Genomic DNA, 24,015 nt, shown 5'->3' on the forward strand with positions numbered 1-24,015 from the left:
TAACTAAGTTAGATTACTAGTTACTTTTTTAGTTACTTTTCCCAGCTGCCGACAACAACCCATGTCAACATGACAATGATACCTGTTTTGCCAAAACTCACTTTATAGTCACCCTTTCTTGACTTCAGTGAAAATAAATACTTGTTTTATAAAAGTAAAATAAAGACCTCTTTCTTGACCTCATATTTAACTGTTGACAGCACTGTAACAGTAAAACCTGCAATTTCTAACCTACATTGTTTATAAATGTAACTATTAAATTCTAACATTTTTCTAACATTTAAATTCTCTCTAAACATTTTACTTGTCGAAATTATTATTATTTTAAGCAATATTAGTAGTTGTAGTAAAAAAACGGCTTCAAAACTGGACCTTTAATCTAGGGCTGTTGTGGGGGGGGGGGGCACATCCCTCCCCCACGCCCCCATCCCATCTGGATTCGCCCCTGCTTTGGCGTTTGAGCACAAAGAATGGATAACATTTATTTATGCAGAAAACAGGACCAGATTTACAGGTAAGAAAGTTTTATTGCGTTTTCACATCATGTGGTCCTCAGAGAGTTTAGGTGCATTTGAGTGGAAAATAGTGTTAGTTGTTGACGCGTCGCGGAGGATCAGCTGTTTTTAACGAGACGATACGGAGCAGCTCAGCTCAGAATTCTAAATAAAGGAGGAAAAAAGTATAAAAATGTCTTCGTAAAGCTCAGTGCAGGTGTGCTGATCACCGCCCTTTAAGAGGTGAGGACGAGTCGAGCAGCTGCAAAAACCGCGGATGAAAGCTCACAGCTCGCTTAAAGTGTGTAGTTCAGTCTAACCCCAACCTCCTGTCCCACAGACCAAGTTAATGCTGCTATCGACCGACAATGAAAAATAATAGTAACGCACAGTGACATGGAGAAGTAACTTTAATCTGATTACTGACTTGGAAAGATTAACGCGTTAGATTACTCGTTACTAAAAGAAGTGGTCAGATTAGAGTAACGCGTTACTAAGTAACTAAGTAACGCGTTACCGGCATCACTGCTCATGAGATGTTGAAAGAAAGCAGTGAAATGAAGCTTAAGGAATTAGTAAAATCGTATTTGACTTTAGTGATGAATTTTGAAGCCAATGATTATTATTAAATACGAGGGTAGGCTGAAACGTTCTAAGGCTGACTATAATGCAGTTGTCGAATTGAACAAATTCAGGTTTATTTTTCTACATAGTCTCCGTGTAACTCCACATACTTCTTCCAGTGGTGCTTGAGTGCTTCGATTCCCTTGGCATAGAAGCTTTCATCTTGAGAGTCAAAATAGTCCTCAACGGCAGCCATCACCTCATCATTGCTCCAATAGTGCTTCCCAGCCAAGTTTTTTTTTCAGGTTTGGGAACAGATGAAAGTCCGAGGGTGCCAAGCCAGGGGAGTATGGTGGGTGATCTACCAGTTAGAATCCACACTCATGGATAGTGGCCATGGCCACTGTTGACTTGTGAGCTGGGGCATTGTCTTGATGGAACAGCACCCCTTTCTTCAGCTTTCCTGGTCGCTTCTTTTTCATAGCCTTGCGTAACTGTCTCAGTAGGTTAGAATAGTACTGTCCATTTATGGCTTGTCCCTTTTCAAGATAGTCCACGAACACAATGCCCTTGGCATCCCAGAAAACTGAAACCATGCAGACGAAACGACCTTGGCCTTCTTTGGAGGTGGTGACCTTGGGTGTTTCCACTGCATTGATTGTTTTTTTGTCTCTGGTTCAAAGTGGTGAACCCAACACTCATCCCGGGTAAGAAAATGTTCCATGTAATTGGCTGGATCCTCTTCAAATTGCGCCAAGTTTGCCTTCGACATGACTAGCCTGGTGCGTTGCTGATCAGGCGTCAGAAGAAGTGGCACCCACCGAGCTGACACCTTTGACATTCCAAGTTCTTCATGCAGAATGTGTTCAATTCTCTCATGGAATAGTCCCACAGCATCTGCTAGCTGATTAATCATCGATCGTCTGTGGTCCATCACCATTTCATGAACAAGGTCAATGTTTTCTGGGTTGTGGCTGTTGCAGGCCGCCCAGACCTTGGGTCGTCTTCAAGGCTCTCTCTGCCCCTCTTAAATTCAGCTGCCCACTTCTGCACTGTAGATATGGAGGGAGCTTCATCCCCTAATGTAACAACCATATGCGCATGAATGTCCTTGGGCTTTAACCCCTTCTTATGCAGGTACTTAATCATACCGCGATGCCAGATTTTGTCCATTTTTGCCGTTTCCCTCTACCACGAACTTTCAAACTTGGCTATGAACCTCAAACTACCTCACAACCTGGAAGAAAATAACACAGTTAGTCATCAGAAGTGTTGAACTTAATGCATGCCAAGTTTTATTGAAATGGCATTTCTCCTTCTTGGTGAGCCTTAGAACTTTTCAGCCTACCCTCGTATGTTTAAAGCCACTTGGCATCCACTGACAACAAAACCTTTGCTGGAACCTTTAACTGGTACTTAGCTGGTCCGTTGAAGATGTAGGATGAGCAGATTTCATCTGTTGCTGATGGCCGGTTTCGGCCTGATCTTGCCTGCTTCTGGGGTTGAACCGCTGGTCTTCCCCTTTGACACCAGGCAGCAGCGGCTGGTTTTCCGGACAGGACGGCTGAGGTGCTCGGCAGCTCCGTCTTGACCTCCGGATAAAGGCTTTAGGTGGTTGTTCTCAACAGATTTCTGGTGGCTTCCAAAAATTTGTGGAACCAGACTAAAAGTCTTTGTGAATTTAGAAAAAGTTAAAGTTTTGAGAGCAGCATTGTAAAATTACAAAAAAATAAAATAAAATAAAAAAGACGCTTTTCTGTAAATTCACTTATTCTGAAAAGCCGCACTAGGAAACTATCTTATTAAATGAAAACTTGACAAGCCTTAGAAAGAGGTATCAGTCTGGTAAATTGTTATTAAAGGTTCTGAAATAAGAATATGAACAAAGAACCACATGGTAGCTTTTAGCTCCATGAGGCGAGGTCACTCGGGGCCTCGTTAGCCACAAAAGAAAATTAAGCTCTTGGAAGAAGAGCAGATAAGGGTATAAGACAGAAGAGCAGAAGACAGAAGCAGGAGACAGAGAGCCATGTTTCTCTGAGACTGACTTTGAGAAGGTTATCCACGCCTCCGTCACAAGTAGACTAGATTATTGTAGCTCTCTGTACGTTGTCTTTGATCAGTTCTCTCTAAACCGCCTCCAGCGTCTCAGAACGCTGCTGCTTGTTTCTTTTGGGAAAGAAAAAGTCCGACCACATTGCACCGGTCTGGCTGCTCTTCATGGCTTCCGGTCCGTTACCAGGTTGATTTTGAACTTCTTGTAATTGTTTTTAAGGCCCTCGATGGCCCCAGTGTATCTTTCAGAGCTTTCTTCTTCCTCACACCCCAACCAGAGCCTTAAGGTCTTCTGACCAACTGTTGCTGGAGGTCTCTAAAACCAGATGAAAGATGAGGGGTGACGGAGCCTTTGCAGCGGCTGCCCCAGGCTCTGGAATAGTCTCCCCTTTAATATTAGATCATCGCTGTCCCTTGAGACTTTTAAAGCCTCTTTAAAAACCTGTTTCTTTTCTCTGGCGTTTCCTAAATCAGCGATTACGTCTGTTTCATTTTAGTATTTCTTCTGTTTTTCTTGTTGTTTAATGGTGACAAATTATACTGTATTTGTTGTCCTTCTGCTGCCTGATTCTGTTTTTTGCTCTGTTTGAGGTGCGGCTCCATCCAGAGGTTTGGAGTGAGCGTCTTCTTCTGCAGCCTCCCGTCTTGGACACCAGCATGGACTCCCAAAAGTTTTGCAGAGAGTCGCCCCTTTGAGTCTCATCTGCTTTTCTTAATTTCTTATTTGGTGTCAATCAAAGTCAGATTCACTACACTGAAGAAGATGTGGACGTTGTCCACACCGACAGGATGGGGTGCTCTGGACACGCCTACTGTGAGCGTTCTGCACCCTGACCACAAACAGCCATAAAGAAGCTGATGACTGCACGTGTCACACGCTGCCAAGCGCGCCAACCACCAGAGGTTCACGCACACACAGCTGACACCGAGGTCTCACTTGAGTTCACCGTGGCTCATTCACCAGGTGGCTGTTACCTGTGTGCAGCGTTACAACATGCAAGAGGGAGACCTGTTGGACCGACTGACTGTAGGTTGGTGAAGACAGAAGGACGGCATGAGTCTCACTGGACGACGCTGCCGCAAGCATCGAAATCCTGCAATGACTTCATGTCTTGGTTGCATGAAGAGCAGCAAAACGTTCAGTGCATGAACCTCTTCTTCTGCCAGGAACAATGACTCCAAGATCTCATTTACTCCAACATTAACGTAAGTGGTCTTACCATGACGGACTACAAGTTGTGTGTATGTTTTTTTTTTTTTAAACTAGTTTTGGGAGGTCCTGCAATTTATCTTCCAAACTGACATATGAAAAAAATACTGCACTATCATATACAGCTGCAGCATGGCACAGTCTACCTGTGTGACAGGCTGCTGCTGTATACTGAATGAGGCACTGCGATTCATACACGCAACAAAAATATGAATGAGGCACTGCGATTCATACACGCAACAAAAATATAAATGCAACACTTTTGGTTTTGCTCCCATTTTGTATGAGATGAACTCAAAGATCTAAAACTTTTTCCACATACACAATATCACCATTTCCCTCAAATACTGTTCACAAACCAGTCTAAATCTGTGATAGTGAGCACTTCTCCTTTGCTGAGATAATCCATCTCACCTCACAGGTGTGCCATATCAAGATGCTGATTAGACACCATAATTAGTGCACAGGTGTGCCTTAGACTGCCCACAATAAAAGGCCACTCTGAAAGGTGCAGTTTTGTTTTATTGGGGGGGATACCAGGCAGTATCTGGTGTGACCACCATTTGCCTCATGCAGTGCAACACATCTCCTTCGCATAGAGTTGATCAGGTTGTCAGTTGTGGCCTGTGGAATGTTGGTCCACTCCTCTTCAATGGCTGTGCGAAGTTGCTGGATATTGGCAGGAACTGGTACACGCCGGTCCAGAGCATCCCAAACATGCTCAATGGGTGACATGTCCGGTGAGTATGCCGGCCTTGCAAGAACTGGGACATTTTCAGCTTCCAAGAATTGTGTACAGATCCTTGCAACATGGGGCCGTGCATTATCCTGCTGCAACATGAGGTGATGTTCTTGGATGTATGGCACAACAATGGGCCTTAGGATCTCGTCACAGTATCTCTGTGCATTCAAAATGCCATCAATAAAATGCACCTGTGTTCTTTGTCCATAACAGACGCCTGCCCATACCATAACCCCACCGCCACCATGGGACACTCGATCCACAACACTGACATCAGAAAACCGCTCACCCACACGACCCCACACACACTGTCTGCCATCTGCCCTGGACAGTGTGAACCGGGATTCATCCATGAAGAGAACACCTCTCCAACGTGCCAAACGCCAGCGAATGTGAGCATTTGCCCACTCAAGTCGATTACGACGACGAACTGGAGTCAGGTCGAGACCCTGATGAGGACGACGAGCATGCAGATGAGCTTCCCTGAGACGGTTTCTGACAGTTTGTGTAGAAATTCTTTGGTTATGCAAACCGATTGTTCCAGCAGCTGTCCGAGTGGCTGGTCTCAGACGATCTTGGAGGTGAACATGCTGGATGTGGAGGTCCTGGACTGGTGTGGTTACACGTGGTCTGCGGTTGTGAGGCTGGTTGGATGTACTGCCAAATTCTCTGAAACGCCTTTGGAGACGGCTTATGGTAGAGACATGAACATTCAATACACGAGCAACAGCTCTGGTTGACATTCCTGCTGTCAGCATGCCAATTGCACGCTCCCTCAAATCTTGCGACATCTGTGGCATTGTGCTGTGTAATAAAACTGCACCTTTCAGAGTGGCCTTTTATTGTGGGCAGTCTAAGGCACACCTGTGCACTAATCATGGTGTCTAATCAGCATCTTGATATGGCACACCTGTGAGGTGGGATGGATTATCTCAGCAAAGGAGAAGTGCTCACTATCACAGATTTAGACTGGTTTGTGAACAGTATTTGAGGGAAATGGTGATTGTGTATGTGGAAAAAGTTTTAGATCTTTGAGTTCATCTCATACAAAATGGGAGCAAAACCAAAAGTGTTGTGTTTATATTTTTGTTGAGTATATTTTATTACCAGCAGTTCTGTTTGTCCCAAAGCCCAGAAAAACTGAATGTGTGAGGTCTATTAGAAAAGTATCCGACCTTATTATTTTTTTTGAAAAGCCATATGGATTTGAATCACGTGTGATTGCGTTAGACAAGCTTGAACCCTCGTGCGCATGCGTGAGTTTTTCCCATGCCTGTCGGTTGCGTCATTCGCCTGTGACCAGGCTTTGAGTGAGGAGTGGTCCAGCCCCCTCGTCGTCGTTTCATTGCCAGGAAATGACAGAATGATTTGGGCTTTTTTTCCATCAGAATTTTTTCAGAAACTGTTAGAGACTGGCAGCTGGAAACCATTAGAAAAATTTATCTGGCTTTCGGTGAAAATGTTACGGGCTTGGTAGAGAATAAGGAGTGTTACTGTTGCTTTAAGGACAGCCCCCAGCGGCTGAACGACCATTTAATTTCTTAAACAGATGGCTGTCTGGATCCGTGACCATCATGTGCCATTCTCTGGTTATCACAAGAGCTGGACATCAACCATTTTCCGGCAGATTTCACTTTTAACAAGAGATTTTGTCATGGAAAGCTGAGCGGAAGCTTCGCGAGTCACGATGGATTCGCTATTAGAGCGAGACAAAATCACCTCCGTTTTGGTCTCACCGGACGGCTTTGAGATGGCGTTCAGACAGCTGTCGGTGGTTTTTCCATCGAGTGATTATCCGAGAAATTGTGGATGTGCCTGGACATGCCAGAACATGTCCCGTGAGGCTTCATCACGGCGATGCTTTGCGCCATGTGGCACCGCCGTGACGCGTGAAGCCTCCGCTCCTCTTTCCATGACAAAAACTCCTGTAACAGTGGAATGTGCCGTTCATTTCCAAACTGGACGCTGTGTTTTATCCGGGACGTCGTCTGACTAGCACAGGAATTGTGAAAAGACGTGGACATCAGCACTTTTTCGGCACATTGAGACAGACGTGCGGAGGAATTCCGCACGTTGCGGCAGTGCCACATGGCGCAAAGCAACGCTGTGATGAAACTGGTGGTTGTGTGAGAAGCTCTGGTACGTGCCGCAGTCCAAAGCGAGAGCAGATTGCAGCACACAAGCCAAGTTCTTCTCAAACAGGTGAGTTTAGGCTGCTGATGTCGCTTACTGTGATATTAATAATTACATGAATGTTATAGAGTTTACATGTGATTTACATTTTTCCCGTAGCCACGTATCTCAGTGTTGTACGTATCTCTGCACCGTCAAGCCGGCAGCGTGTCATCCTACATACGGAGAGTCTGTCTCCTTCCTCTTTAAGACACTGTGTCCTCCTCCCTTCTCTGAACAGTTCTTCACCTTAGGAGCTCTCTTAAGACGCTTTGTGAATAACTTTTATCTTGTCAAGAGAAAATTCTAAGAAATGTCTTAGAGTTTGAGGAATTCAAAGATTTTCCTTAGAATGACGTTACTAGGAGCTACTTTTAGCCTGAGGATGCTTCATGTCTCTAAGTGTATCCGCGCGCACACACACACACACACACACACACACACATTAGTGATGTCACAGAAGGCATTTCCTCCTGAGATGTTAAATCGACATTTGGTCAGTGTGAGTTTACTCATTAAAGGCGGAGTCAGACTCTGTCGCACCTCGTTGGAGTGTCCTGTGGGTTTGTCAGAAACACAACTTTTCCACAGACCTCGTGCCCACTTCCACCTCCGTACACTGGACAGGGTTCCTTGGTTCAACTCCACACAGAACTGTAAGATAAAGACAGGATGTCCCATGAGTGCAGACACACCCGATCAGACCCGATCATTTGAAGTGGCTGAGATACAGTTGTGGTCAAAGGTTTACATACAGAATTTTACTTTTTTCAGAGAACATCAATGATAACACAAACTTTTTTTTATATTAATTCAGTCTAATCTCACTAAAACACCCCAAACAAAAATAATAAAAATACTAAAAAATATAGATTTTAAGTAAGTGAAATTCATTAAGTGGGGGAGGTGATGGTCTAGTGGTTAAGCGTTGGGCTTGAGACCAGAGGATCCTCAGTTCAAATCCCAGCCTGACCAGAAAATCACTCAGAGCCCTTGGGCAAGGTCCCGGTGTGTAGTGAGTGCCTTGTATGGCAGCAGCCTCACATTGGGGTGAATGTGAGGCATTATTGTAAAGTGCTTTGAGCATCTGATGCAGATGGAGAAGCGTGATATAAATGCAGTCCATTAAGTAAATCTCCAAAATAACTATTTTATTAGTTGTCTTTACTCACATTGTTTATGGAATATAAGGTGATACTTAGAATATATTTATTATAATCACAGCTAATAAATTTTACTATAATGTGTAGAATTATTTGATTTTGTTTCAAGCAGTTATTGGGGAAAAAACTGATAAACATGTTCCACAGTCATTCTAAGTTATATATTTAATCCAGTTGCATCTGATCATTTGTAAATGCTGTCATTGTTTCCTTATTTTAGTAAAGTTACAGCCTTTATAAAATATGCTCTATATTGAGGCTGCTGAATTACATGTGTGCCACCTAGTGGCCAAAACTTTGTTTCTCATCTGGGCACTTAGTTGACACACAAAATCCAGCGCAGCTTCCGATGCACCGCTATCAAAGTTACCCAGGAAATGGCTGCAAGAAATTCTCTGTGGAAAAGGATGACATGCAAGGGACAAAAACAAGAGACCCCCCCCCCCCCCTCAAACCCACTGCAGGATCACTACCCGCTTTAGTCAATTAACTCACTCATCACTCACTATAATCTGCATTGTATTTTACTTTTAGCTTTTAAAGGCCAGCTGACATCAACATTACTGACCAGTCAAAATTCATCCAGCAGCTATTTACTTCAACATGCACCAAACAATGAAATCCATCTGTAAAATTACAGTAAAAGATGCATATTACCCAAAATCTGCACAAATTCCATCTGATTATCAGCTTTTGTGGCTCACGGTTCATCCAAACGTCACAATTTTTGTTTGAATTTTTGGAATCATTTTCAAAACCTTCTACAACACAGATTAGACCCAACTGGAGATCAGATTGGTTTTTGTGCCAAGAAGGGACACAACCTGGTGCCACAAATCACCAGCTCAACATCTAACCAGATGTACATTTTCTAACACAATCTAGGAACCAGTCTCTCGTGAGGACAAAGTTGACTTAATCACTCTGTCAGAAGAGTCAGTACCCATCCATGGGTTTAACCAAATACACAAAACATTTCCAGCAACTGGAATCCTCCACGTGCACAATAAACACATGACAGAGTGTGAATACTTTAAACACAAATAAAAGCGAGGGCCGCTTTTCCTGATCATTTCCTGACTTCTTCTTCTTCTGTGTGCAGTCGTGATGTTACAGTTTGATCTGTTCTTGTGCTGACAGTCACCTGCAAAACATGTTTGCTGAGCAGTGCAACCGTCGCTGACAAACAGCACAGAGTTCACTGAACTCTGATGGCCTCTGTCACGTCACCGAGTAAACACACAGAAATAGAAAGCCTGAAGTGTCGCCATCACGGAACACAGCGGCGCCGCAGCAGAACACCAACCGAAAGATTCCACCCGGTCGCAGCTCCTCATCCAACCTGGAGGGACTCCGGTGACGCCTACAGACACTCCAGCCACAGAACAACCCCTCAAACATTATTAATAATTTTAAACATGTTCCCCTTGAAACTGCTTTCCAACCCCCGGAAAATGTATTTTAACTGGTGGGACAGGCTCCAGCCCCCCGTGACCCTCAGCTGGAGTGAACGGCTGATGTGTGTGTGTGTGTTTTAGCACAGTGGAGGATCCACAGAAAAAGAGCTTTACTGTGAAAAGCTGCACATTGATGGGCGGGGCCAAACTGACAGTGGAGACATGATTGGTGTTTTCCAGGTGGCGCTGCAACTGTAAATATCACAAACAGTCAAGTATCAGACATCATGCGTCGCAGAAAATACACTTCTTGTCTAATCTGCATTTAACCATCCAAATTAGTTAGACACAGTCCAACCACTAGGGGCAGTGTGCAGTCACAGTCCAGCACCCAGAGACCAACTCCAGATGTAGAGATGCTGCCTTGCTCAGGGGCAGACCATAGATTCCTATTTACTCACTAGATGGCGGACCGGGCTGATCCGCTCATTCGCTGGCTGTTGCCAGAGCGCCACCATCTTTCTTTAGCGTCCAACAACCAGACATAAATAGAAATCAATGGACATGATCAATGCTGCATTTTCTGTGCTGCTACATTCATTCAAACTCAGTCCCACATTTGTTCACCCGCTGTGTGTCCAAACAAATGCAGAAAAGGATCATAGACTTGAATCAATCTGTTGGTCCCAGTCCAGATAGAAAATGACACCATCAGTCTGTCAAACACTCACACACGAGTCTGATCCTTAGTGTCATTATGAAGTTAAAGATGGGAAATAATCAGGGCTGAAAGGAAGAGTTTCACACGCTTGCATCACATTGAAGACGGCTCTGAACCCACAGCGCCAGTTTTACAGAGCGCTTCTCCGCCAAAATAGCAAACAATAAATTTGGTCTTACAGAATATCTCAGGATGGAAAACCTGATGTGAAGAAAAAAGTGTGAGGCTAATTAAAAAGGGATAAACTACGACTTATGAAAGTGAGACTTCTAATTGAATCACTAAACAGATGATATTTATCAGGACAAAACATTCAGGCAGTAAAACTGAAGTTACTAATTTACAGAATACAGACCAACTCAAAAAAATACATCATTTCTAACCTTTATTCAGCAATTTTATTCATTTCCCCACATCAATAATATTACATATAACATTCACTTCTGAAAGCTCACAACACAGTTTATCATTATTTACTTTTTATTTATTTCATCTTTATTTAACCAGCTGATGCTCCTTTGTCAGCTTGTTGCTGCACAAAACAGCATTTTCAGATCACTTTAACCCAAGTTGAAGTCAGATTTCTATTTAATCTAATGTCTGATGATGCAGAATAACAGCTCACAGGCTGCATCCACCATCCAGTGGATTAAACAGAAATCAATGGAGCAGACCCTAAATAAGCATGTGTTTTGTTTTTTTTTTATTGTGGGAGAAAACCCACACAGACACGGGAGAACATGCAAACTCCACACAGAAAAGGCCGGGAAGCGATCCCACGACCTTCTTGCTGTGAGACACCAGTGCTAACCACTAAGCCACTGTGCCACCCACAGAGTCTATGTGTGAAGTGCTGAGAACACACAGACTGCACAGTTACAGTGAGGAAAATAAGTATTTGAACACCCTGCGAGTTCTCCCACTTAGAAATCATGGAGGGGTCTGAAATTTTCATCTTAGGTGCATGTCCACTGTGAGAGACATAATGTAAAAAAAAATCCGGAAATCACAATGTATGATTTTTTTAATAATTTATTTGTATGTAACTGCTGCAAATAAGTATTTGAACACCTGCAAATCAGCAGAAATTCTGGCCCTCAAAGACCTGTTAGTCTGCCTCTAAAAAGTCCACCTCCACTCCACTTATTATTCCAAATTAGAAGCACCTATTTGAGGTTGTTAGCTGCATAAAGACACCTGTCCACCCCACACAATCAGTAAGACTCCAACTACTAACATGGCTAAGACCAAAGAGCTGTCCAAAGACATCAGAGACAAAATTGTAGACCTCCACAAGGTTGGAAAGGGCTACGGGGCAACTGCCAAGCAGCTCGGTGAAAAAAGATCAACTGTTGAAGCAATTATTAGAAAATGGAAGAAGCTAAACATGACTGTCAGTCTCCCTCGGACTGGGGCTCCATGCAAGATCCCACCTCGCGGCGTATCAATGATCCTAAGAAAGGTGAGGAATCAGCCCAGAACTGCACGGGAGGAGCTGGTCAATGACCTGAAGAGAGCTGGCACCACTGTTTCCAAGGTTACTGTGGATAATACACTAAGACGTCATGGGTTAAAATCATGCACGGCACGGAAGGTTCCCCTGCTTAAATCAGCACACGTCCAGGCCCATCTTAAGTTTGCCCAGGACCATTTGGATGATCCAGAGGAGTCATGGGAGAAAGTTATGTGGTCAGATGAGACCAAAATAGAACTTTTTGGTCTTAATTCCACTCGCCGTGTTTGGAGGAAGAAGAATGCTGAGTACCATCCCAAAAACACCGTCCCTACTGTGAAGCATGGGGGTGGAAGCATCATGCTTTGGGGTGTTTTTCTGCACATGGGAGAGGACGACTGCACTGTATTAAGGAGAGGATGACCAGGGTCATGTATTGGGAGATTTGGATGGGTCTTCCAACATGACAATGACCCGAAGCACACAGCCAGGATAACCAAGGAGGGGCTCCATAAGAAGCATATCAAGGTCCTGGAGTGGTCTGGCCAGTCTCCAGACCTAAACCCAATAGAAAATCTTTGGAGGGAGCTGAAACTCTGTGATTCTCAGCGACACTCCAGTAACCTGGCTGATCTAGAGAAGATCTGTGTGGAGGAGTGGACCAAAATCCCTGCTGCAGTGTGTGCAAATCTGGTGAAAAACTACAGGAAACGTTTGACCTCTGTAATTGCAAACAAAGGCGACTGTACCAAATATTAACATTGATTTTCACAGGTGTTCAATTACTTATTTGCAGCAGTAACGTACAAATAAATTATTTAAAAAATAATACATTGTGATTTCTGGATTTTTCTTTTTTTTAGATTATGTCTCTCACAGTGGACATGCACCTAAGATGAAAATTTCAGATCCCTCCATGATTTCTAAGTGGGAGAACTTGCAAAATTGCAGGGTGTTCAAATACTTATTTGCCTCACTGTATATCCAGAATGTTTTGAATAGTTCATGGACTTGCTTTCAAAGTCTAATTCCACAGCTGCTGTGTGGGAACATTTCAAACTGAAAGTCAAGTGAGAGAAGAACCAACGCCTACGAGCCCGTATGTCGACACTGTTTGAAGACGGTGGACATGAAACCTAGAAATACGACCAACCTAAAACTGCACCATAAACCATCACCATCCCATCCAGTTTTCCCAACTGGGACCACAAACTGCAGACGGATGTGGACAGTGGACAGACAATGCAAATATACACAAGACAGCATAAAATTTCACACACTCACAAACAGGGTTACTCATTTTATAATTAAAGGGGCGCAGCTGAAAAGCCAGCGTTGGAGAGGACGGACTTAAGGTGCCTTGACACTTGCATGAATTTGATTCCTGCACTGGCACGTAATCTGACCCGCCAGAGAGAAAACTCAGTGTTAACTCTTGTAAACTGTGCGCGGCTGCGAGCAAGTGTACAAAGGAAATTTTGAAATGTTTAAAATTTCTGTCACACATTAATTTTGTGAACTAGATGTGAAAAAACACTGTGTCACTGCGAGTTAATGCGTCTCAGTGCGGCAGCGCATCTGAATGAGATGTTACATCTGTAAAAATCATAACTTTACAGATACATTATCTAACACATAAGAAGGACTGACAATGCAACTGTTTCACCAATCCATTACAATATAGATCAGAAATAATTACCTTTGAGACGATTCCAAACACGTTCTCCACTGCACAACGTGCACGAGACAACCTGCAGCTGTAGATAATTTCTCTGATTCTGGGAGTGATGCGTAATGAGGCGGGGCGCTCTATAGCGTACGACCCGGGCAGCTCCTCGAGCAGAGTATTTGTTTGTTTGATTTGTCTGAGTGTATGATTGTTCTGTTACCATCTCATTATGTGGATACTCAGATTGGACTACTTGTTGCTTTTGTGTGGACTGTTTCTCGTGATTTGTACAAGTTATGAGACACGTGAACCCAGCGTGCCCTGAGGTGGAGTTTTCCCGTGCATTACCTTTAGCCGGGAATCCTTACTTCAGCTCCGGCTCCCTGCGTATGGTGTGGGGCCATCTCCGGTCATTCCGCTGGAGATTCGGCGCTAAACCCGGGCGGCGCAAGCGGGGGAAACGAGGTGGATTACTCTGGAGATGAATCGCATGGATCTACTGGACCGGCGTAGGCTGCCTGCTCTCCCATCAATTGTTCTGGGAAACGCACACTCAATCCGTAACAAACTGGATGAGATTGAAGCTTGGATCACGGTTAGGCCAGAGATCAAGAATGCATGTCTGCTTGTCTTCACAGAATCCTGGCTCAGCGATTCTGATTGGGATGAGGAGCTGTCATTGAGTGGGTTTGGGGTCCCGTTCAGACTGGATCATAACAAGGAAGTTACTAACAAGTCACACGGAGGCGGAGTGTGCTGCTACGTAAATAAAAGGTACTGTAACACCATTGTGGTGCGAGAGAGGATTTGTACTCCCGATATTGAACTTTTGTGTTTCTCTCTCCGACCCTTTTATTTATTACCGCGCGAGTTCCAACAGCTGTTTTTCACTGTTGTGTACGTGCATCCTCACGCTGACGCTGCAGCCGCAGCACAGCTGATCGGTGACATCACGCACCGGCTCGACACCATCTGTCCAGACGCACCGAAATTAATTTTAGGAGATTTTAATCATTGTCGTCTTGGTGATACCCTTAACACGTACGAACAGTACGTCACTTCTGCTACAACGCAGAGGGACATGACTTTAGACTTGTGCTATGGATCTGTGGGGGTGTGTTCAAGTCCCTCCCGCTTCCTCCACTTGGATCCTCGTATCATAACTGTGTGTATCTCATGCCGCAGTACGTCCCTGTGTTCAGGCGTCTGCCAAATGAGGTGAAGACTGTGAAATGTTGGTCTGAGGACAGCATTTCTCTCCTTCAAGCCTCATTTGAGTGCACAGATTGGGACTGTTTCTTTGATGCCTCTGATGATAGATGAACTTTGTGACTCTATCTCCTCTTACATAACGTTTTGTGTTGACTCCACTGTCCCGTCAAAAAAAGTTGTCATTTATCCAAATAACAAACCATGGGTAACTAAAGAGCTGAAATCAATAATTAATAAAAAGAAAGTGGTTTATTGCACTTGTGACCAATAAGAGAAAAAAGAAGCCTCCAGAGAAGTGAAAGGAGAGTTAAGAAAAGCCAGATTAAAATACAAAGAGAAAGTGGAGGCTCAGTACAGCAGTGATCTCAGAACAGCTTGGTGGGGCATTAAGAATACGGCCTCCTGCAGCCACCATAAAGAGGACAGGAAACCTGTCACTGTTAGTGGTGCACCTGATTACGACCTGCCAAGTGCATTTAATTCCTTTTTCTCTCGTTTTGAGAGAACTGATGTGGTTGGAAATGTATCTGATTGCAGAAACTCTCTTAAACCTGAAAAAGAAATTGTAATTTCACAGAACCAAGTCACTGCCTTATTTAAGAAGGTAAAGGAAGGGAAAGCTAGGGGTCCTGACGCCATCTGTGGCCGAACCTTGCACCACTGTGCCACCCAGCTCAGTACTGTGTTTACAAGACTGTTTCAATCATGTGTTGATCAGTGTAAAATTCCCTCTTTGTGGAAGACATCTACAGTGATCCCCCTTCCAAAATCAAATAAATCTAGGGAGCTGAGTGAGTTCAGGCCAGTCGCACTCACATCTCTTGTAATGAAAACCTCGAACAAATCTTATGCCCCATATTTTGCCTTTCACCACGGATAAATTGGATCCACTGCAATTTGCCATCAATCTAGCAAAGGTGGGTGAGGATGCTAAACTTTTCTTTGAACACTGTTTACAAGCAGCTGGAAAAGGCGGCGCCATGTTAGACTTTTATTTGCAGACTTTTCTTCTGCTTTTAATAAAATGCAACCTCATGTTTTTGATGCAAAGGCTTGCTGAGGATTTTAACCTTCCTGACTAACTGCTGTCATTGATTTTAGATTTTCTCACTGATCGGGTCCAGCGTGTTTTGGTTAATGGTTGCTTGTCTCCTCCCACCATCTCTAACACCAGGTCTCCTCAGGGCTGTGTCCTGTCTCCTCTCCTCTTTATTCTGTACACAAACAGCTGCAGGTCTTCTGAGGAGAACAGATTTCTGATTAAATTTTCAGACGACACAGTCCTGGTCTCATTATTGTCAGGAGATGAGGTGGATCATGGTCCTGTTCTGGGGCAGTTTGTCCAGTGGTGCGAGGACAGTTACCTTGATCTGAATCTAGATCTGGATCTAAGCGCCTTGGGGCAACTGTTTGTTGTGATTTGGCGCTATATAAATAAAACTGATTTGATTTGATCTGAATGTTTTAAAAACCAAAGACATGGTGACTGATTTTAGACGTGCTTCACCTCACAGTGTTAGTGTCATTAGTGGGGAAAATGTAGAGATTGTCAGCAGCTACAAGTACCTGGGCACTGTGATTGATGATAAATTGAAGTTTGACCTGAACACTGATAGCATTGTTAAAAAAGGGCAGCAAAGAACTTACCTTCTGAGGAAGCTGAACTCTTTTAATGTCAGTAAAACTATTTTAACCAATTTTTATTGTTCTTTTATTGAAAGTTTATTGACGTTTTCTTTTATCTGCTGGTTTCAATCCCCGTCTGTGAAGGACAAACAAACTGCAGGGCATTGTCAAAACCTGTTCTAAAATTACAGGCGTTAAATTGAGAGACTTGCAGTCGCTGTGGGAGCAACAGGTGCTGAGTAAAGCCAAGTGTCTCCTGGCTCAGCTGCTCCATCCTTTGACTCCAGAATTCATCTTGATGCCTTCAGGGCGTTGTTTTTATGTTCCAGCTCGGAAAACTAATCGTTTCTCAAATTCCTTTGTGCTCTCTGCTATTAAATTGATGAACTCTAAGGGGGACTGTTTTTTTTAGATGTCGTATAACTTTTATTGTTCCACCAGAGTTCCACTTGTAACTGAAATGGATGGTAGTATGTTGTGCATATGTGAGAAGTGTTCTGGAATACTGCAAACAAATTGCCCTCTGGGATCAATAAAGTTTTCTGAATCTGAATCTTCAGGTTTCATCAGCCATGTTCTGAGAGCAGATGCTCATCGGCTACAATTTTTATATATATATATATATATATATATATATATATATATACACTGTACCGTGGCGTCCAAAGCAGGTCACACTGGCACAACAAATTGTGCAGCAGTGCAGGGATGAAATTTGTGCAAGTGTCAAGGTGCCGTTACATTAAGACGCTGTTTCATATATCAGTGGCACAAAATGGTGTGAAAATAATGTTGACAATAATGTTGTGATATTGTCTGTTATCGTGATATTTTCTTATGCAATATATCCTCCAGAACATTTGTTATGGTGACAGGACTATTTGCCATAATCACCAATGTTGTCCAGCAACCTCATAAGTCCATAAGCTCTCCTCAGATTTCACTCACCCAAATTCCCAGAGACACAAACGTCAGTGTTGAGTAAAGAGTTCCACAGTGTCACACACAGACACGCTGCTCATGGCGACTCAGAGACATCACTGCAGGCCTGGACCTTTGTCTTGAACCAGGACAGTCGCACACTCAGACCCTCAAACTCATCACTCAGCGTCTCAAACGCAGCGAGCAGGACATCCAGAGATCAGAGCACCATCTGTAAAGTCGGCCTCAGTGAAGCGTCCCTCACAAACAGAGACACTCCTCTCTAATCCAGAAGGTTCATGACACTGCGCTGAAACTCAGTAAAGCTTTCACAATCATTATCGGTGAATTCCTGCAATTTATCATCAAAGAATCAAGATGTGCTTGGAGTGAAAATCCTGGACATAAATAACAATATTAATAATAATAGCAGTATGGCTCCAAGTGTCCTCATAAGTCAGCTGGGATGCAGATGCAGCATTCAGTCAGGCCTCTGGCAGGAAGCCTGCAGGAGGAGGAAGGAGGCGCAACTGCCAGACCAGTCTGCCAGGAGCCGACCTGCTCGCCGGACCGACTCCCCACTCATTTAGACACAATTCACCTCCAGTGCACCGAATCAAACCAACTCTTCATTCATTCACCGAGTGGTGGCAGAAATAACAGGAACAATGAACTGAACACAGAGCAGCAAGTCCAGAATGAACTCCTTAAAAGGAAGGAAACACCTCAGTGACTCACAAAGTTCTTCGTATCATATACACACTATTATTATTATTATCATTATTATTTTATTTTGACTTTTATTTTGTCATTTGATTATTATTTTTAACATATTTACAATTATATTATATACAAACTTACGACACAAAATCACACACACTTCTAATAGAGATGATTTACTAAACCCAGAATGTAAATATCAATGTCCATTGTTCAGTGTTGTTAGCTAATATCCATAGTATCTCCAACAATGTTAGTCCTGTCGATGTTTCGTTTTGGCGGCACTCATCCTTCAACCAAAATACATAAACATACCAATGGCAAATGTTAGCTCTACCCAATTTATCCGTAATCAACGTTATATGCATGCACGCACACAGAGCTTTCTGTCTTTTCTGCATTCTGCCACAAGGAGGCGCTTTTATTTTTATACACTCAGAGAGATGGCAGCAGAAGACATGAAACGCACTACACGTTTAACTCATGGTAACGGTAACATGACACTTAACTAAACCAAACTACAAAAACATAAACCAATAACACTAACAACACTGTTAAACTAATGTGAACCACAAAAACCCTGAACTCCCATGGTGCATTACAGCACAAGGTCCATTGTTCACTGTTAGCTAATATCACTGTTTTCTTCAAAAATATTAGTTCTATGAACTTTCTGTTTTCGCAGCATTCATCCTTGTTTCTGTGAAGACTCTCAGTTGTCCAGGTGGTTTCCATAGTAGAGAAGCTTGAATCTTCTACTGGACTGGGTTGCTTGACGCGAGGACGTTTCGCTTCAAATCACAGAAGCTTCCTCAGCTAAAATTCTTGCTCTGGTTGACTGACTTCTGTCTTGACTCTTGTAGAGAAGAATAACAGAAGCCACAAAAGCTGGAGTTTTCCTCTAAAATAATTTATACTGTTTTAAGGAGATGTTCATTCCACAGTTCGTGATGTAGATATTATTCCACTTTAGGCCACAGAGGAACCACTGGAAGAACTGACGCAAAGCAGCAGGAAGTCATTGAGGAGCAAATATGGTCAGTACCCTAAAGGGTCACTTCAATTTAATTTCAGTTTAATCAGCTTATAAAGCAACAAATCACAACAAAAGCTGTCTCAAAGCGCATCACACAGAACAGTTCAACATCAAAAATTAAAATAAATAAATAGAAATTTAAAAAAATTGAAGTGCATAATTAAAAAACAGAAGTAAAAGAATAAAACAGATAAAAATCAAAAAACTATTCATAAGAAAGAAAATAAAAATAGGTTTTCAGTCTTGACTTAAAAATGTCCACGGACCCCAACAGCCCCACAGTCGCAGGAAGACCGTTCCACAGAGCGGGTGCATGATAAGAAAAAAGCTCTTTGACCCACTGGCTTCTTCTTCACCCTGGGATACAGAGAAGTCCCGCATCCTGCGACCACAAAGACCAGACAGGCACGTAGGGTTCCACCAGATCGGCCAGATAAGACGGCACCAGTCCATGAACAATCTTATAAGTCAATAATAAAAGCTTAAATTCTGCTCTCACAGAGACAGGAAGCCAGTGTAAAGATGCCAAAATGGGTGTGATATGTTCAGACCTTCTGCTACGTGTAAAAGTCTGGCAGCAGCATTTTGAACCAATTGGAGACCCTTAATGCTGGACTGCGGTAAACCAGAAAATAGAACATTGCAGTAGTCCAATCTAGAAGAGACAAACGCATGAATCAGGGTCTCAGCATCAGCCATAGACAGGATGGGACGAATCTTCGCTATATTTCACAGATGGAAAAAAAATAGTCCTAGTAACATCCCTGATGTGGAGGTCAAAGGACAACGTGGGATCAAAAATGACCCCAAGGTTCCTCACTTTGTCCGTATGATGTATGACACACAAACCCAGGCTGAGCGCCAGCTGGTTAAAGTGATGCCGATGTCTCACTGGAACAAGAACCATCATTTCAGTCTTAGAGTTTAAAAGCAGGAAGTTATTAGACATCCAGCTTCTCATTGATAGAAGACAGTCCTCCAGGGATTTTATGGGAATAAGTTTTCCCCCAGTTATCAGCATGTATCATCAGCATAACAATGAAAGGCAATCCCAACACGCTGCAGTATACACCCAAGGGGTGCTACATACAGGGAGAAAAGCAAGGGGCCTAAAACAGATCTCTGTGGAACCCTGAATCTCATGTCATTAAAGTTAAAGGTCGTGTCATTATACAAAACACATTGAGAGCGACTGGACAAGTATGACGTCAACCATGCAAGGGCACGTCCAGTAATCCCAAAAAGATTCTCCAGCCTATTGAGCAAAATATGATGATCTACGGTATCAAATGCAGCACTGAGATCTAACAACACCAAAACCGTAGTGGTGTCTGAGTCCATTGCTCGCAGAAGATCATTCACTACTTTAGTGAGCGCCGTCTCTGTGGAGTGATATTTCCTAAAAGCAGACTGCAGCGGCTCAAAAAGATCATTCTCAGTAAGGTGGTCTGAGCTGCCGTGAAACCACCTTTTCTAAATTTTTGGAACAGAATGATAGATTTGATATCGGCCTGTAATTTTTCAATACACTAGGGTCAAGATTAGATTTCTTAAGTAATGGTTTAATCACTGCAGATTTAAAACATTTCGGAACAGATCCAGAGGTCCAAGAGTGGACCACAGGTCCTTAAACAATTTTGTTGGTATAGGATCAAATAAACAGGTTGTGCTTTTCGTAGATGCCACAAATTTTGTCAGCACGTCGAGTGAAATACTATCAAATTCTGTAAATCTAGGTAATACCTTAATGGTAGCGCCCACCTCCATAGCAGGTTTTAATGGCTGGGCCGAGGCATGCTGTGATATGCTCAGCCTAATATCTTCTATTTTCTTCTCAAAATAATCCAAGAAATCCTGTGCTGAAAAGGGAGAACAACTAACAGGTGGCTGCCCATGAATAAGAAATGCGACCGTGTCAAACAAAAACTTTGAGTTAAGTTTGTTTTTACTGATCAGAGTAATAGGTCCGCTTCATGGCCAGTAGTGCATGATTATAATCTAAAATAGCATCCCGCCACACAAGGCGGAACACCTCTAATTTGGAATAACGCCATTTCCGTTCCAAACCTCTAGCCTTCTGCCTGAGGTCACGCAAATAATCATTGAACCAAGGTGACTGTGCCTTAGGAGGGCATGACCTTAAAAGAGGAGGTGCAATCTTATCAAGAGTAGTTTTAAGTGCTGAATTTAAACTATCCACAAGGCTGTTTACTGATTTAGCGTTCTTCAAACTTGAAGTTAAAATATCAGGTAGTCTAGCCTCAAGTTCAGTCATAGTTGAGGGTTAAATATGACGCCGCAGTAGTAGACAAGGTTGTTGTTCCACTAAACGTGGCAGCGTAAATGTAAACCTGATAAGTGAATGGTCAGAGACTATAGATGTGAGAGGCAAGATGTCGATATTTGTGACACCAAACCCACATGCAAGAACCAGATCCAGGGTATTTCCACTAATGTGTGTTGGGTCCTGAATGCATTGCTGGAATCCTAAAGCATCCACAATTTGCATAAATGATTTGCTAAGGGGATCAGAGGGCTTATTTATATGAATGTTAAAGTCACCAATAATCAAAATGTTATCTGCACTAGTTGACAAACTAGAGATGAACGCGCCAAATTCATCTAAGAAGTCAGAATATTGGCCAGGGGGCCTATAAACAGAGACAAAATAACATAGCTGAGCTCCAGTTTTATGACCCTGACAGTACTTAGCATCACGGGCAGAACAGAGAGTCAGATGCTCAAAGGAATTATATTTGTGACCCCCAACAGCTAATAAAGAAAACCTAGATTTGTAAATAAAAGCCACACCCCCGCCTTGCTTCACACCATGAGACACATGACTAAATGTCTACGCTGGTGGACAGGCCTCATTCAGAGGAAGGAGAGTTGTGGGTTTGAGCCAGGTTTCACACAAGCCAATCATATCTAAATGATGATCCATGATTAAATCATTAATCAAAAAAGATTTCAAGGACAGTGATCTGATGTTAACGAGACCCAGGGTAAGGACCTCAGTGGGGATGACAGACTGACTGTTTGGAACCCGGCAAAGCAAGCCCAGGTTCTAAGAGCATCACTGGCGCAAATCAATCTGGTGATGACGTGGATGGCTGGGCCGACAGTTTTCAGAGCCGACCAGTGCCGGCACACAAACTTTAACCGGATCCACAAGACGCCAGGGCAGGACAGATCCCGTCAGAATTATGTGCACAGCTCATCCAGATGCCAAACAGCAAGCCAAACAGAGCTTCAGCTTCCCCAGCCAGCCACTTAATGATTTCCCACCAGCGATGGCTGCGCTTTTGGCTGAAAGGCAGCGCAGGAGACCGGCACAGAAAAGCTGGAACCTCTGATATAAAATGGGTGCGGAAACTTCTGTCCACCCACCAATAATCAGACCACACCCCAGACCAGGGTTGGAGATCCAGGAGCTTTTGGCGATCATACACCCGCAGTGACTCTGATTCAAAAACAGCATAAGTTAAAAGCAATAAAATAACAAACAGACTGGGGAGCAGCAGATGAGCAGCCAGACACAACGGCGCCATCTTGGCACTCCCGCTCTTTGTTTGCCTGTGGTCCATCTGTGATTCGGCAATCTGCAGGTTTTTGATCCAGTCCACTGCCTCATGTGAGTTCATTGTTTGCGTTGAGTTCAGTTGATGGTCTAATGTCAGCTCACTGTTTCTGTGAAAGGTTTTTGAAGCCTCTTGTGAGCTTGTTTGTGTTAAGTTCAGGTTTCTGTTAGTTTCTTTCTAGAGGTGGAAATGGATCACAGGGATGACTGGGTGGTTGCCCTCTGGTCCTATGTTGGATCACACATGGTGCTGGTGCTCCAAAATTTGATCTGAATTGTGTTTTGACCGGCCGCCTCACCACCTGCAGTCTGCAGGGTTTTTGACCGGCCGCCTCGCCACCTGCAGTCCGCGGGGTTTTTGACCGGCCGCCTCGCCACCTGCAGTCCGCGGGGTTTTTGACCGGCCGCCTCGCCACCTGCAGTCCGCGGGGTTTTTGACCGGCCGCCTCGCCACCTGCAGTCTGCGGGGTTTTTCACTGACCACCTTGTAATTTCCCGAACTGTTGACTTGAAGAAAATCTCAGATGTCTCTCTGAAGAGATTTAACTGAACCCTGATACAAATCCAGAAAAAAACATCCAGATTAGTATCCACACAACCACAGACGACAGAGTGAATGTTTTTATACTTGTGTATCTGTTTATTGTATTTATAAAGCAGATTATTCCATTTTCCAGGTATTATACATTGTTATCACTTACTGTGGCGTTGCTGGGCCTGTAGCATAGATTTACATTCACACTACTTGTCCATACCTGCCCCGCAGTAATGGGTGGGTATCCCAATACCCGCCCACTGTGCATAAAGTGATGACATCATAGTGCTTGCAACCCAAGAATTGTCTGCAGACGATAACATGAGAAGGTGAGAAGTGTGTGTTGGTCCCAATATGGATATTTCAGATGATTTTCTCTGGATAGTCCAACAATGAACAGCAGCTAAAGCAGCCAGCTTGATGAGGACGCGCTGGTGAATTTGGAGAGCAGCGCGGCACCAGCTGACATGACAAAAGTTAAAGTGAGCCAACTTTTTATGTCCGCCTTTGCTGGGTGTTGTGCGTTTTGAAATGACACTAAATATTGTTAATGTGATTCCATGTGTATCTCAGTAAGTGATAATAATGCAAATAACACGCAGTTATCGTCTAACTCGGGCGAATATCGGTCATTTTGGGCGACACGGACGGAGGGATTCTGAAAATGCAAACTGCCCTCCAAAAGCATGTTATTGTATTATTAAGATTAAGTGCAAACATCAAAGCCTTTTACTGTCTAAATTAT

General features: G+C 43.4%; 1 protein-coding gene across 1 annotated transcript in view; it reads right to left on the reverse strand.

Moving 5' to 3' along the window:
* Positions 1 to 24,015, reverse strand: part of eepd1 (endonuclease/exonuclease/phosphatase family domain containing 1) — a gene marked incomplete at its 5' end in the record, with an annotated part of 65,827 nt that overhangs the window by 29,694 nt on the left and 12,118 nt on the right. Inside the window, one exon of the mRNA XM_034165531.1 lies at positions 7,781 to 7,891. Coding sequence (XP_034021422.1) covers positions 7,781 to 7,891 — 111 coding nt within the window. The remainder of the gene's footprint in view (positions 1 to 7,780; positions 7,892 to 24,015) is intronic.

This window comes from Thalassophryne amazonica, unplaced genomic scaffold (assembly GCF_902500255.1).
Source record: "Thalassophryne amazonica unplaced genomic scaffold, fThaAma1.1, whole genome shotgun sequence".
NCBI lineage: Eukaryota > Metazoa > Chordata > Actinopteri > Batrachoidiformes > Batrachoididae > Thalassophryne > Thalassophryne amazonica.